At 46.8% G+C, this 14,294-nt stretch overlaps 4 protein-coding genes across 4 annotated transcripts; all 4 read right to left on the reverse strand.

Moving 5' to 3' along the window:
- Positions 1-1,306: 1,306 nt before the first annotated feature.
- Positions 1,307-2,974, reverse strand: LAJ45_06332 (uncharacterized protein; the record flags this gene model as incomplete). The annotated part of the gene is made up of 3 exons (XM_046115896.1): positions 1,307-1,470; positions 1,530-1,796; positions 1,849-2,974. The coding sequence occupies 3 exons, from the start codon at positions 2,972-2,974 to the stop codon at positions 1,307-1,309; spliced, it is 1,557 nt and encodes a 518-aa protein (XP_045971005.1).
- A 3,080-nt stretch (positions 2,975-6,054) lies between these two features.
- Positions 6,055-6,566, reverse strand: LAJ45_06333 (uncharacterized protein; the record flags this gene model as incomplete). Its single annotated transcript, XM_046115897.1, has 4 exons — positions 6,055-6,082; positions 6,144-6,148; positions 6,213-6,220; positions 6,377-6,566. 4 exons carry the CDS (start codon positions 6,564-6,566, stop codon positions 6,055-6,057), a joined length of 231 nt encoding a protein of 76 aa, XP_045971006.1.
- A 1,019-nt stretch (positions 6,567-7,585) lies between these two features.
- Positions 7,586-10,540, reverse strand: LAJ45_06334 (uncharacterized protein; the record flags this gene model as incomplete). Its single annotated transcript, XM_046115898.1, has 3 exons — positions 7,586-8,720; positions 8,882-8,918; positions 9,079-10,540. 3 exons carry the CDS (start codon positions 10,538-10,540, stop codon positions 7,586-7,588), a joined length of 2,634 nt encoding a protein of 877 aa, XP_045971007.1.
- Positions 10,541-11,141: 601 nt separating this feature from the next.
- On the reverse strand, positions 11,142-12,026 carry LAJ45_06335 (uncharacterized protein; the record flags this gene model as incomplete). The annotated part of the gene is made up of 1 exon (XM_046115899.1): positions 11,142-12,026. One exon carries the CDS (start codon positions 12,024-12,026, stop codon positions 11,142-11,144), a length of 885 nt encoding a protein of 294 aa, XP_045971008.1.
- Between the last annotated feature and the right edge of the window lie 2,268 nt (positions 12,027-14,294).

The raw sequence follows: 14,294 nt of genomic DNA on the forward strand, positions 1-14,294 counted from the left end.
AGCCGGTGCACCCCGCATACTGAAGGCTTGACTTTACTTAAATACTACGCCCATGGCTACATGTACCGGTCAGTCAAGTAACGATATCGGATACCTACATGTACCTATACTTACACACTCTACATACCTACTAATATAGCCAAAGCTAAAGGGAACCCGCCTGGAAGATTGCAGACTGAAGCTCTCTTCTAGAGTACACCGCAGTACAACGGGACCCCCGGCGCAATATTTCATGGCTACATTCGACGTCACTAGCTAGTGGTGGAGAACGTTCCATAGGTCGTACATGAGACCTAGAGCTACATACATGCTCCGAGAAAAAGGATCTCGATCTTCAACACAAGCAACCAAGCCACCGACAACTCCGTTGCGTGAATCCCGGTTTGCATGAACATCTTGTTTCTACGATGACGGGAGGAAGCTTGTATGGCTGAATCAGCCAACGTTGTGTGGTGTCGGTATGAAGTGTTCTGTCCTTCCGTTTATGGATAGCACCACCTTTATACGTTACGATTTCCTTCTATAGACTGATGGGCATTGGTACTATCCTGGCTGTCAGCTATGTATACTACAACCGTGGACTTATGGCGAGGAATAGGTGGTGTGACAAACCTATCCTGGAAACTTTGGTAGTCCTGTTAATATCATGACCACCGTTCCAACAGCTTGGTCTTGCTACAGCCATCGGAACATGCACCGCATTACAGTACCTACTTCTCCACATATATGTCCGGCTCAATTACTGTACCCAGGGTGTTGGGAAGTGATGCACATTTTGGTTTGACAAAGGCCAATTACCCCAAATGCCTGTATTTTGGCGCAACACAACACGCTCCCTAAATTCAAATTTCGGGTGTAGGGCGTCTCTACAATGGCTAAGAATTCATCTGGTGCTAATTGAATACAAAATAGCCATTCTTCAAGCAAGAAGTCACTATCCAGTAGCGAAAATCAGTGTTAAAAAAAACCAAAAAGTATCGATGACAGACCTTTTTTATTTATTTTTTCTTATGAAAGGAATCTACACACTTAAATTAACCTCAAGATAGACTTGTGTACAGATTAATTCTCTCGTGGTTATCACCCAATGCGCATCATTTTCCGACACCCTGGGTACAACGTCTTTATATTTCCACTTATACTCTACAACAGGCACTAGAAGGCGATAATGCAATAAGACTTGTTACTAAACGAGTGAAACTTAAGTTCATTACAATTGAAACATACACACACACACAAAAAAAATATATATATATAGCGACAGGAACACATCTCATGAAATCACCCAAAGGAAACCCGCACCCCACTACGCAGCCTTCTGCAACCTAACTGTCGCCAACGCCGGCGCCGTCGTCAGCGACGATACCAGCGGCACCTTCTCATACGGCAAATCATCAGCCGGCTCAATGCTCTCATACTTCTGCAGGATCCTCAGCACGGTATACGATGCCTCGGTCAGCGCATATTGCTCTACAACCCGTGTGTTAGCATATATCTCCCAACCCACAGCACATCACGGTACTACTTACGTCCCAAGCAGATTCTCGGCCCGCCGTTGAATGGAAGGTAGTCCCAGCCCTTGCCAGCGCCCTCCGCCCACCGTTCCGGGCGGAATTTGGCCGCATCGGGTCCGTAGAGATCCTCGCGGAGATGCATGGCACGGACGGAGTAGTCGCATCGCTGGCCCTTGGGTACGAAGACGGGGGACTGTCCGTCCGGCCCGCCGCCTTTGGGGAGAATAGTGTTCCTGACTGAGGTACGGCCATTGAGTGGGACAGATGGATACAAGCGGAGAGCTATCATTTTGTCAGTACTGTTGGAGGCCCGCGAAAGACGTGGGGGACTCACTTTCGTTCAGAACATAGCGGAGATAGGTGATGTCTTTGATCTCGGCGAAGGATGGGATTCTGCCGTCTTTTCCGTCGCCAATAGAGTTGAGGATTTCGGTCCGTAGCTTTGCGTAGACTTGGGGGTGTCGGGATAGAAGGACAAAGCATGCGCCGAGTAGGGACGCGGTAGTGTCCCTTCCTGCTAGTAGGATGTGCAACAGCTGATATCGTAGATACTCTACGTCCTCGTTCTGCTCCACGAGCGAGTCAAGGAATACATACTTCTTCTTCTCCGGTTGCGGCTCTGATTTCATCGAGTTCTTCTTGCCCAACGCAGCATACACAAACCGGTCCACGAGATCATGACAGATCTTGTTTGCCGCCTTAAACTCCTTGGGGTTGACCAACCAATACAGCCCTCTAGCCCTCATACGAACCATCAAATACTTCTGTGCAGTATCAAATGCTTGTCCAAAGTTCATTTGACCGTTTGCACGTTTTCCATCGTCCTCCTCCAATAGTGTGTTCACACTCTCCCCTAATAGAAATTCTGTCGCAGAGTCAAGTGTAAATCTAAAGAATAGCGGCTGTAGGTCCACAATCTTCCCAGCAGACTTATCGATCCATCCCATGAGGCGGTTAACATGGATATCAAGACTCTCGATATCACTGACCTGATCTCTCGAGAACTGAGGCCTCAGCAGGGCCCTTGAGTGCTCCCATGCCGGGCCATCGCTCGTGAAGATCCCGGGGCCCAGGAGAGGATAGAAACTGTTGTAGCGGGCAGAACCTAGGCCCCAGTCCTTGAAGTTGGTTGCAAGAATTGTTTTGATGTTCTCGGGCTCGCAGGTAGCGATGTGTGTTGCGCCGAGCATATATCCAGTGATGGTATTTCCGTACTGCTTGTAGCGGTTGCAGATGAGGGCGACGTGCTCAGAGGTGCGAGCGGCCTTGACGATACTCCACCAGTTCGGGATGCCGATCCAAGGGGAAGGGAACCTCGCGGCAGGAAGGCATTTGTTGGCGGTGGCGAAGCGGTAATTGGTGTAGGAGCGATATACGAATAGGATAAGCTTGCGGACAAAATAGAGGATGAGGAGCCCCACAGCCAACGATTTGATGCTGAGTGGGGGTAGATCCGCCATGGCCTTGATGTGAATGATGGATTGAGGAGGGGTGGTGGTTGTTGTGTGTGAGAGGTGGGTGGTAAAGCTAAGACTTCAGTGTTGTGGATGCCTGGGACTCTATATACTTTTTTTCTCGATGCCCTCACTTTTCCTTTTTGTTTTTTTCTTTTTCTTTATTCATGATCAATACGGGCATGTGCACTGCTTATAAGTAGAACCCCACCACCCCTTGCATGTATAGAGTCATGGAATTAAGATATTTCTAGAACTGATCACTCATGCGACAAATCAATGTATTCCCGACTTTCGCTTCACTATCATGAATAATCATTATATACATGTACGTATATACATTGCCGTCGTGGCCGTTAGTACGTAGTCGACGACAATCAATTCAATCCTTGGTTGCTCTACTACTATTTGAGGTTACACAAGGACCAGTGCTACGCGGCGCGCGTGGGGGGCACAGATAAAAATACAAGTAGAGTACGCAAGAAGGGCAAAGCATAATGCTTGATTCCATCAAGCACAATGCTTAATTCATTCCATCCGTCACTGACTCTTTCCGTTTCAGACTTCATTTTCCCGGTCCAAACCTCCAGCTGGCACCATGATCGTCACAGGCCATAGCGGCCAGGGGGTGGGCATGAAATGCCGTATCCAAGTCCCTATCGAATTCCCACAAACCCGATACCGTCTATATTAGGACATCTACAGGGCCTCAATCTCAATCCCTCACCCACCTTTGCATATATCGTCGGAATCGCGGCACCAGCTTGACCTACTCTACTCGCAGTGCATAAAACGGGCGGCGGGCAGACTCCGGGCGACGGGCAGCCGAGTCGCCGAATCTCTGGGCGGCGGGTAGCTGATTCGCCGAGTCTCCGGGCGTGTTGAGTATTTCAGGCCGATGGAGCAATTAGTTATCCCTTCGTGTGTTCTGCAGATGGAGGCATATTAGGCCCACGACGGCGTGGTTTCCAGTCCCTAGAATCGCCAGAAGAAGTCAAACGGTGACCTCACACCAAAACAGGTTCGCGGAGTGAGGGTTAGGTTTACTAGCCAGTAAAATACCTCTTTGAGGGATAACCTTCCTTTAGTGCCCGGTCCTGAAAACGCACTAAGGGATTTGGGAGATGGGCGATTAACCGTATATCCCCTCGTTCGTCATAGAAAAAAAGGGAGACATATTAGGCCCACAACGGTGTGGTGATATTTAGAAAATCTAGCTACCTATAGACTGTGGAGACACCAGAATATGTATCGGAGTGGTCACAGAAGGTGACTTCACAGCAAAAGAGGTTCACAGCAAAAGAGGTTCACAGCAAAAGAGGTTCACAGAGTGAGGGTTAGGTGTACTGCCGAGTAAAAGTTGCCTACTAGCTCACGGAGCCGGACTAGAGTAGGGTGCTGTGAGGTGGATGGAGTTGACTGTAGGTACATACAGCTTGCGGTAAGGTTATTGTAGAAATATGGGAGAAATCCTATTGGCTTGCCCAGCCATAGAAACCCTGTTTTTAGACCCCTGTTTCTACAATAATTCTATCTCTCACTGTAGAAGTACAGTAAGCAAGCCGTCCAAGAGTGGTATCTCTCCGGTCCCTCTTATGCAAGCTGTGATGCTGGTCGGACCGAGACCTCTTGAGGCATGGTCTGCATGGATGTGTCAACTAGAGTACCTACTCTACCTAGAGTAGTAGATCTATTTCCTGAACAATTGTCCCGTGTCTATGAAATCATAGGGTCCCATACAAAAAAGACCCATTAACATAGGTATCCAAGGCCCGAAGATATCGACCCATAGCCGGCCAAATAAACATGTGAAGGGCGAGATTACATAGATAATTATACAAAGCTCCGCGCGATTTTGTGATCCGTCGTCTGAACAAAGCGTGTCGAGTCGCACAACATTGTTCTACTGTACAGTATCCTGGGGCTGAACATGTTTTACTTGACACTGAAACATAAGAAATCGCCTATGGGGATTGACAGCTGACTGCAGAAGAAGATTTCTTTGTCTGCTTTTTCTTGGAGAACTCCGACTGGTAAAATACCCGAGCATTAGAGTACACTACGTAGGGGCTTACATACATATAGTGCAATTTTTTTGATGTTCGTGATGGGCATTGGATATTGGTTGTATCTCATCAGCTTGCAAAAAAAAAAAAACACTTGACGATGCTCTACGTACATGAAGAATAAGAATAGTACCACCTACGCTGCATGCACATACAAGTGTCCTTAATGTGAAAAAACTCTTTGATCATTTCATTAGGATATATTACAGGCCGCCGCCGCTCCGGTGAACACGATAGGAAGTAACCGCCGGCTGGGAGGCGTTTCAAAATGCACTTTAATTTCACTTTGGCTTCATTACTGACTGTACTCCTGTCCCGTGGTGGTATCGTGGCCATTTGCAGACGGGGTTCATCTTACTCATAAAAGTTTTTACAGTGGTGTCTAAGAGTAGGGCAACATGCATATAATTAATACACGATGTATCAACGGCTCAGTTGTGTGAGGTTGGACATCAAATGGAGGTTGCCTACATACATACAAGCGGAGTGCGGCCTTCGGCCGCCCAAATGTACTGAGGAAATGAGGTGCGGGCGGTACTGCGATAGTAATTTCTTAGATTATTGCTGTCATTCTGGATTATTGGGTCATCTAAACGTACAGGCATGCACTAAACCTCATCTCCATCTTTCCTTATATGTAATCTGTGATATATTAGCTCTAGTATGCACTTTAAGTCATTCAATGAGTAGCGTTAGTATGTACATGTAGTTCATGATAAAATGGTATCAGGGAAATTCAACCTTCATATATAAAAATGTAGCTGTAGTTCTGTCAGAGTTTGTTCTTTTATATCCATCAATTGAAATAGCTACACGCCTTTTAATGCCAGTTCCCTTCCATCTCGGGAGTAGTTCTTTGTCGAATCATGATATGCAATCAATATTAGAAATACATGTAGTGCGCTGTAACCAATAGGAGACGTTCCTGGTGACGACGAGGAAGACTATATAGTTTAGATACATAAGGTAGCGGCAGCATAGAAGGATAGTCGTGATCGGGGTGTGGGGAGGCTGCTCTCTCTAAAACTTCGATACTTGGATATTTGATCTGATTATGTCAAACCCCCACTGCCCGGTTCTCGTGCTTGTACCACGATGGGGATGCATACATATGCTTATTTTTGTTACCCACCAGAGTGCCCTAGTTTTGAAACTTTGATATAAACCCACGTACCCACTCGGCGCACTGTTCTCTGTTAACCAATATTTATGGCCAGGACCTACAAGCACCTAGTAGTGGAGTTTTCCATGACAATAAAATGCACGTACATAGGGCCTCTTTCTGATCCTTAACCGTAAAAATATCTCTAGCAATGATATTTAGGAAAAACCAAATACATACCACTAATAATTCGCAGGTGGCAAACCGACCTCGATCCCGACCTCAAAACCAGTTTTCCTTCCTGACTCATTACCGCCGTCGATGCTATCCACGCGCGCAGATTATCAATCAGATATAAGGCAAAACCTGCCTCCGCCTCAGGTTCCTGCAAGGCTATTCCAACCCACCCAATCCAAGCCAACAGCTCCATATATCGACCAGGAAGATTTCATGTCAGCAAGGCCTCGCGATGGAGAGAGCGTTATATAATGTAGTTTACCGGGTATCTAGAGAACTGGAATGTAACTGTGGATCTACGGTATCTACCTCGGGTATGTAGTAGTTTCACCGCGCATGAACCCCACCTAGGGGTGCGGGGAGGAGTAGATATTAAGGGGGATTAAGGGTATTACGTTGGATTTTGGATTTTGGAGGGTGTTATCGCTATCATGGGGCGTTGGGTTGGGCTGCTTGGGGGGATGTTTAGGTGGAAGCACTTACCTTTGGTTTTCTGGAATGCAAGTACGTATGAAGGTATAGAATGCTTTCATCGCATTGTGAAGTACCAATGGCAATGGGTAAGACGTTGGGTGCTGATTGTCGTGAAGGAAGTATGGGTTGGCGTGACGGTTCTAGCTATTTTGCTTTACTAAAGCACTGTCATTGCTTTCCCAACCACCGTTCCACGTCTTATCTATTGTATGGTACTTCAACCTAAATCAACTGTTCTCATGACGAAACCCCTCAAACCCCTTATAATCCACCTAACCGGACCAGAAAGGTTACAGTTGAGAATACGGGTCTGTTCTCGAGCTCGAGCTGCTATGTGCTTTTACTCTTGCTCCGACTGGGGGCCGGGTCGGGGTGAGGGTACCTTTCATGGACTTTGCAGCCAGGATATCCGCAAGTAATCCCCAACTATATTCTAGTTCCCTCGATACATTACCGCTTCCAGATAATATATCCCCTTCCCTTCGGTGACATTTATACTCAGCAGTTATGGTGCCGTCACAGAAAATCACTCGGAATTCGCCAATGCTTAAGTCGTAAAACTGTGATAACTAGGCCCCCCAAAAGATACTACACTCCCTAAAAATATTAACAAAAAATCAGGCCCGGCCCACCGCAGGATATACTCATTCACATGACAGGTAAAATAAAGAAAAATGCCATTCCGTGATAAGAATAAATCCAAACGCCCCGCAGTCACAAAAGGCAAAAAACCCAACCTCACCACTTCCCCTTCCCGCCGCCAACACCAAACAGCCCATTCTTCCTCTTCTCCACTTCCCACTTTTGTATCCAAACCTTCATTTCGTCCCTCCGCTTCGCGCTCCCTATATTGACCGTCGGGATTACCTTTACCACGTTCAGCCCACAGATAAACATAGACAGCTCCCTAAAGCTGCTATGTTCACTATACGGTACGCCAAAGCATTTGACCTCCCTCCCAGACCCTCTCATCGGCGTCATCTCCTCCGTGCTATACTCGCTTCTCCACGCCGCGCCATACAGCACCGTATTGACGGCCGGTGAGTCTGTGAGGCGGGAGTTGGGGGGTCTATAGTTCCACCCCGAGGGCCGAAAGCCAACAATGCGGTCAAAATGGGGTTTAAACGTGTTGAGATACTCCTGGAGGGTCTCGATCTGGATGTCCATGAGTGGGGTCATGTGGACTTGTGCTTCATGGGGATTACTTGTGAGGAGGTTATCAAGGATGGGGTCTTCGAGCTGGCGGCAGATCTTAAGTTTGTTGGGTGGAGCAAAGATTTTGGTGCCGAGGGCTTTGGCAATTCCGAGGCAGATGCGCTCTTTTCCGATGCTGTATGTACCGACTATGATTAAGAGACGGCCCTTTTTCTTGCTCGGTGCGTGGTTGGCGCCGGTCATGAAGCTTCCCATGGTGGAATTCTTCCCAGTTATGGGTTCTTCGACTCCAGTTTCTGCTTCTTTCTGTAGTTTCACACACATGGTCGCACAGGCTTCGATAACACCGTTCTGCGCTGGGAATGCATATTTGGGGTTTAGATAAGTTGTATCGAGGTATACCAAATCTATTTTCTGGCCCTTTAGTCCCTCTTCCCCGGGTGTTAGGAGCGGATGTCTCAGGTGTTCCGGGCTTGCCCGGAAATCACCACAATGTAGTATTCGTTTCCCTCCCTTCTTCGTCTCTTCAAATAAGAATAGCATACTCCCCGGACAATGATTCGCATCTAATCCTCTAACTCTGATTCCTTCTACTCCAAAGTCTGTCCACTCCTCCCACGGAAGCTCGCGCACGTATTTCGGGTCCACGCCCAGCTTACTCCTTACTAGATTTGCCGTGACACGAGAACAGTAGATAGGTCCGTGAGACCACTTTGAGCTAAGTCCAATATAATGATCGCTATGAAAATGAGAAAGAAAGTAGGCCTGGCAGCCGGGAACTGCGCCGTAGCGGAAAGCATCGACAGTGACCGGCCCATTGAAAAGAATTTTATAAAATGGGCATGTGCGGTCTGCAGCCTTCTTGCCCCGAGAATCTACCTCTGCTTTTGCAGCAGAAGCCCACGCTTGGCTTTCGCTATTGGTTGACATTAGTTTCGTGAACGCAGACGGTTTAGAGGAGGATGACGGAGTGATCACTGGCGCGCGGCCGAAGAACGGGGAGATCAAATTCGTGGCACCAGGTCTGGGGGATATAATCTGTTTAGACGGGGGAGTGGGGAGTGGGATTGGGGTACCATCAAGACAGTGATTGACGTGGTCGTTTTTGTCATTTTCGAGCAAGGCTCCGATATTTATTGCGCAGATGGGGCATTTAACTGCCCCACTGGGAGTGCTGTCTTCAATCTCGTCGGCTTTGGGAAGGCTCTCAAAGTATTCGAGGTCGCCGTCAAAGTCTTCGTAACCAGCCTCTGCACGAGAGGCAGGATCAAATCTGAAAGCTTCTTGTTCCTCGAAGTTCGGTTCTTCAGAGAAATCATCAATATCTTCATATTCCTCCTCTTCAAATGCACTGCCTTCTCTTTTGCGGGCTTTAGGGGTGACATTGCAGTCTTCTAGTTTTGCCTCAACTTCCGAAGGTGAACCATCCTCAACGCCTTCCTTCATAGGGCTATCGCTCGGTACTTCTGTAGTCTCTGTCGTTTCTTCCATGAATGCTTGTTCTCGAGTTCTTTTAGATGGAATTTTCTCAGATTTCCGATCTTCGGCCCTTTTCGAAGCGAACTCTCCAATACTCCTGTCTGCCCCCTCGTCAATCAACGCTGTGTCCCCATCTTCTTGGCCGTTTGACCCGACTTCCTCTGTACTTGAGCCGGAAGAGCTTCCTGGTCTTGTTTGCTTCAATTTCTTAAAGGGGGTGGTTGTAGACCCTTTCTTTGAAAATAGAAAAGATCTCGAACCATCGAGTTTCAGGCTTTCTGGATTGAATTTTGGCGGAGATCCCGGCGCCTTACTGTCTAGAGTCTCTGCACCGGCTGACAGAGGATTTCCGGGCAATGTGTCTGTCGGGGGCGCGGTCGATTCGATTTCGTCCATCATGGCCACATCAAGCTCATCGTCTTCCTTATTGTCGGCAGAGGGTGGCCAAGGTCGGCTATGCTTTACTCTCACTGGCGAGGAGTACAAATCGTCATCTCCTTTCGCCAATTGAAGCTCCCCCGCCAGAGTACGCTCTACCGACCAAGCACTATCATCGCCATCATCTTCATCCTCGGGCTCTGAAAGGTCGAGCTCGTAGCCTCCGTGCCGAATGAACAGGTCGTCATTCTGCTCACCCTTCACTACAATTGCCGCCTTGATGCCTTTCACTAAGCCCTTTGCCGGAGTCTTCACGTCTGCCGTTGGTGTAGCGGGCTTGAAGAAACTTAAAATGGAGGTATTCCCACTCTTCTTCACCCCTGACTTTCCCGTAGACGTCGCCGGTTTGAATGCCATCTTCTTCCCATTCCCGACTGCATAAGGCGTCAACAACGATTGCTTCGGTTTCCCCGTCGTCTTTCCAGGAGTCTTCGCCGGGGTTCGTGTCGGTTCTGGTGCTATCTTTTGCCTCTTCGGTGAAGGTGGCGAGGAGGTTATCGGTATTTGGCCACTATTGGCGACAGCATTTGTCTGCGGAACTGGCACTGGTACTGGCGAAGATGGAGACTCGTCCTCCGGTAGGGGGCGGGGCAGGGCGGTGATGTGGGGTTTTCTGAACATTGATCCGATGACGTTGAAGATGTCGTCGACGCGAGGATCTTTGGGTTTGGGTCTCGCGTTTTTGTGCAAGGAACAGTCGACCACGCGTTGAGTGCTTCAGATGGGGGAACCTCCGTGTAACCGCTGTAAGACATGCATTCACAAAAAAAAAAAGTAGATCTCCTCATAAAAGTGCAACATGAATCGGCGGGCTTGATTTTATACTGTCGCCATTGCACTTTTCTTTTTGATCAATTATACTAACTACATGTACTTAAATTGTTTATATTTATCGCAACAGCCAAAAAGGAACCAGTCACGCTTAATCACTCGCTCATGCCAAGCTTGTGTAATTGCATGCAACGAATTACATTTAGTACTCGTAGTCAGTACTATTAACGAGAAAATAGAGCAAAAGTATTATTTACTTCACAAGTGATGAGAAAAACATACAATTGACAGATCAGAGAGAGAAAAGGTGATAAAAAGCCAATCACAACATTCCATAGATACTTTTGATTATGGTAGAAGCCCCAGAAGGAAATAGAAACAACCGGTCACACCGACCAAACCCCACACATCACCAGGCGTATATATCACTGCCATCGGATCCCATGATTATCTAGAGTAGTGACAAGCGTATGGCCTCGGCTAGATCACTATCCTCTCTCTCCTGACGCCTTCTTTCCTCGTCCTCAACCGAAGAGCTTTTAACTCCTTCCATTTCTTCACTCGCCCCTAACCCTCTTTCCTCAACATTCGCATCCACACGAATTTCCAGCCCGTGTGTGATACCACCATTGTCAGACGCGTATAGATAATCGTCGGTCTTGGGATCGAAAAGCAGCTCCTGGGATTCATCGGAATCAAGCTGGTTGCCCGGGTATGGTGGGGGCTCGGAGTCAAATTCTTGGGCAATCGCATCGACATTCAGCCTGCTCAAGTCGCTGTTCAAGATAAGCATATTGATTATCTTTTTCTTTAGCTCCCATACCCCCAGGTTGATTTCAATCAAGTCCTGCTTGATCCTGGTCATCAGGCACACAAGATCCAAAACCCGCTGCCCTGGACATTTTCCTTTGACGGCCAGGTCCTCCAAGTCTTTGTAGGCATCAATCAAACGGCGGCATAATGCATCGACTTCGAACCGCTGAAAAGTCTGGAGCTGCACGTACAAGTCATCCAAGTCGGAGACAGTCATGACTAGGGACTCAGCGTCAATTTCTAACTGAATGAGAAATGTTTGCAGATGAACGACCAAGCTGGCCACCGACCCCACTTCCTTGATAATACGGTCAATCGGGGCGTTCTTAGGGTCGCTCGGGAGCGAAGTATGACTTAGAGGGGTTCCTGGAGGATATTTTGGAGGAGGAGGGGGTGGCGGCGAGTCAGGAGGTGGTGACGGTGGAGGGGGTGGGGGTGGTGTTTCCGGCCTGTGACGGGCAGTTGATGGGCCAGCACCACCACAGCAATCCAGAGTGATACACTTTAAATCGCAACAACCCATGATGAAGGATTCGATTGAGCTTGGTTTAATGGTGGAGATGTTTTGATGATGAATATGAGAGCTTCGAGGGATTAACTGGAAGGCTCTGGATAGAGGAAGAAAGAGTATCGTAGAAGCTAAGTACTTTTACAGATATCTTCTCAGGAAATGGTTTGATAGTGGTGGAGAGTATATGAGTAATACTTCGATGAGAAGACTGGATTTGCCTGTATAGAAGAAGAATTATCGAAGAAGTTTTGGTATACGTTGCTCGAGGGGGACAGAGGAGGAGAAGAAATAATGTGTTCTTATTACGCAGTTCTTCTAAGTTAGTAAACTGCGCAGGCCAGAGACTACATAGACAATATAGTACTGTTATAATTAAGCGGCATGTTGACGTATTCGGTAGTAATCATGCTTGAACTCAAAGAAAAATAATTCACCATTCTGTACTCTACGATCTTACATGGCTATTATCAAACATTCTTTGTTGTAATTTCAAGGTTAACATAACCTCTACTTTTTGGGCTTTCCAAGTAATTTAGTATTGAGAATAGAGAAGTTACTAATCTCATACAACACAGTATTGTATAATATCCTCAGCTTGAGCATTTGAAGAAAATAGTCTTCCTTGGTGGGTGGATCGGGCCAAAACAAATTCATTAATCATCTTGATCCGCTGCTCTCAATATGAAATACACAGGTAACGATTCCAGCAAGACCGTTCACTCCAAAATAGAGCTTATAGCTGAAAGAGTTGCCTTACTAGGACTGCCCCGTTTACAGCTCGCTCTTGATCGAGTATATAAAGACTTCTTTCGCATCTACACCCTCGATATACCTCACACCCATTATACTATGATCAAATTATGAAGATAAATTTCGCCCAAAACCAGGACAATACGCGAGAATAGTAAAGTCTAGGTAATCACAGTGCGTATCATATAATATCACTCGACGCCACGCGCCACCGCGCCATAAATATTTGTGGCGTTCGTTCAAGATTTAATTAATTGAACCTCGAAGAGTTTATAGCGACCCCATAAGATATAGAATTCATAACATAGAAAAAAACTCCAAGTAGCATCAAATTTGAACTTCCCTGCCCGCCTATCGAAACCTCTCAACTCATCTATTAAAATCGGCGTATTGTTTGCATCACTAAATTCTATCGACACACACGCGCCCCTTTGCCTTGCATGAGAGGAAGAACTGCCTTATAAACAGTTGGTGTACGAGTGCACATACATGATACATCTTCATACTGGCTGTATCGATCGACGCTGGAACTGGAACTGGGGCCGGAGTCGCTTCCAACGTATGTGTCGGCACATGTGGTTGCATCATAGATATACTCACCCGCGGCTGTGGAGTGATCATGGAAGTCCTCAAAGAGTTCGGCAAGATGCTTGTCGTGTTCCTAAGCCTGACTTTAGTAAAAATGTTCGTAAAAGTGATGGGTAATACCAACTAACCCACATGACTTCCTCTTGATTCGAAGTCTTAACACTCAATTTAAAAGCCCGCTCGGGGAGATCTTGCCCCCACGTCACAAACGAACCCTCGAGTTCATATGTCTCTATTAGCAGACTTTTGAGCCTCTGAAGGCAGTCAATCTCATAATCTTCCAGCTCTTTAGGGAACAGGCCTGTGAAAATATCTATGTATGGATCTGGGATAGGAAGATACGGAGATATTATGGGATTCTGTAGCCTTTTGAGATGTGCTAAAAGTTCGGATTCAATCTGAGTGAAGGCTTTGTCTAGCCAGATCTTGTACTGGGTAGCAAGTTGGGCGCGCCGTATGTGACGGATGAAGTCATAGGTGTCTTTAAGAGACGCACCGATTTCTCGAGGGGTACGGTGGTCCGGAGCAGGAGCGGGTCGACGATTGGTTCTCAAGTGCGCGTAGATAAAAAAGAGGGTAATGATGAAGAATACAGAGAGCTCGATGTAGATATCGCAATTACTTGGAATTTGTAGGAAAGACATCGTGAAGACCTATTCAATTTATTGAGGTTACTTTATGTGTTGTTAGACAAAAAAAAGAAGCAATAATTAAGGTTCCACGTAGAACATTTATAAACTAAGTTTAGGCAAAGAAATTGACAGGTGGTACAATCATGCGATAACTTGTATCTGAGCCCGGGTACGGGAACGTGCAGTTTTATCATGTGTCGGTGTGTTTCGTGGTTTTAATTTTTATAGCGTTTGCAGAAGGAATTACCATTTGATATCAGCAAACAATTTGCCATGTCAAGATTTAGGGGAAGTTTAAACAAACTTGAAC

This window comes from Morchella importuna (genome assembly GCF_003444635.1).
Source record: "Morchella importuna strain M04M26 chromosome Unknown Morimp01GS018, whole genome shotgun sequence".
NCBI lineage: Eukaryota > Fungi > Ascomycota > Pezizomycetes > Pezizales > Morchellaceae > Morchella > Morchella importuna.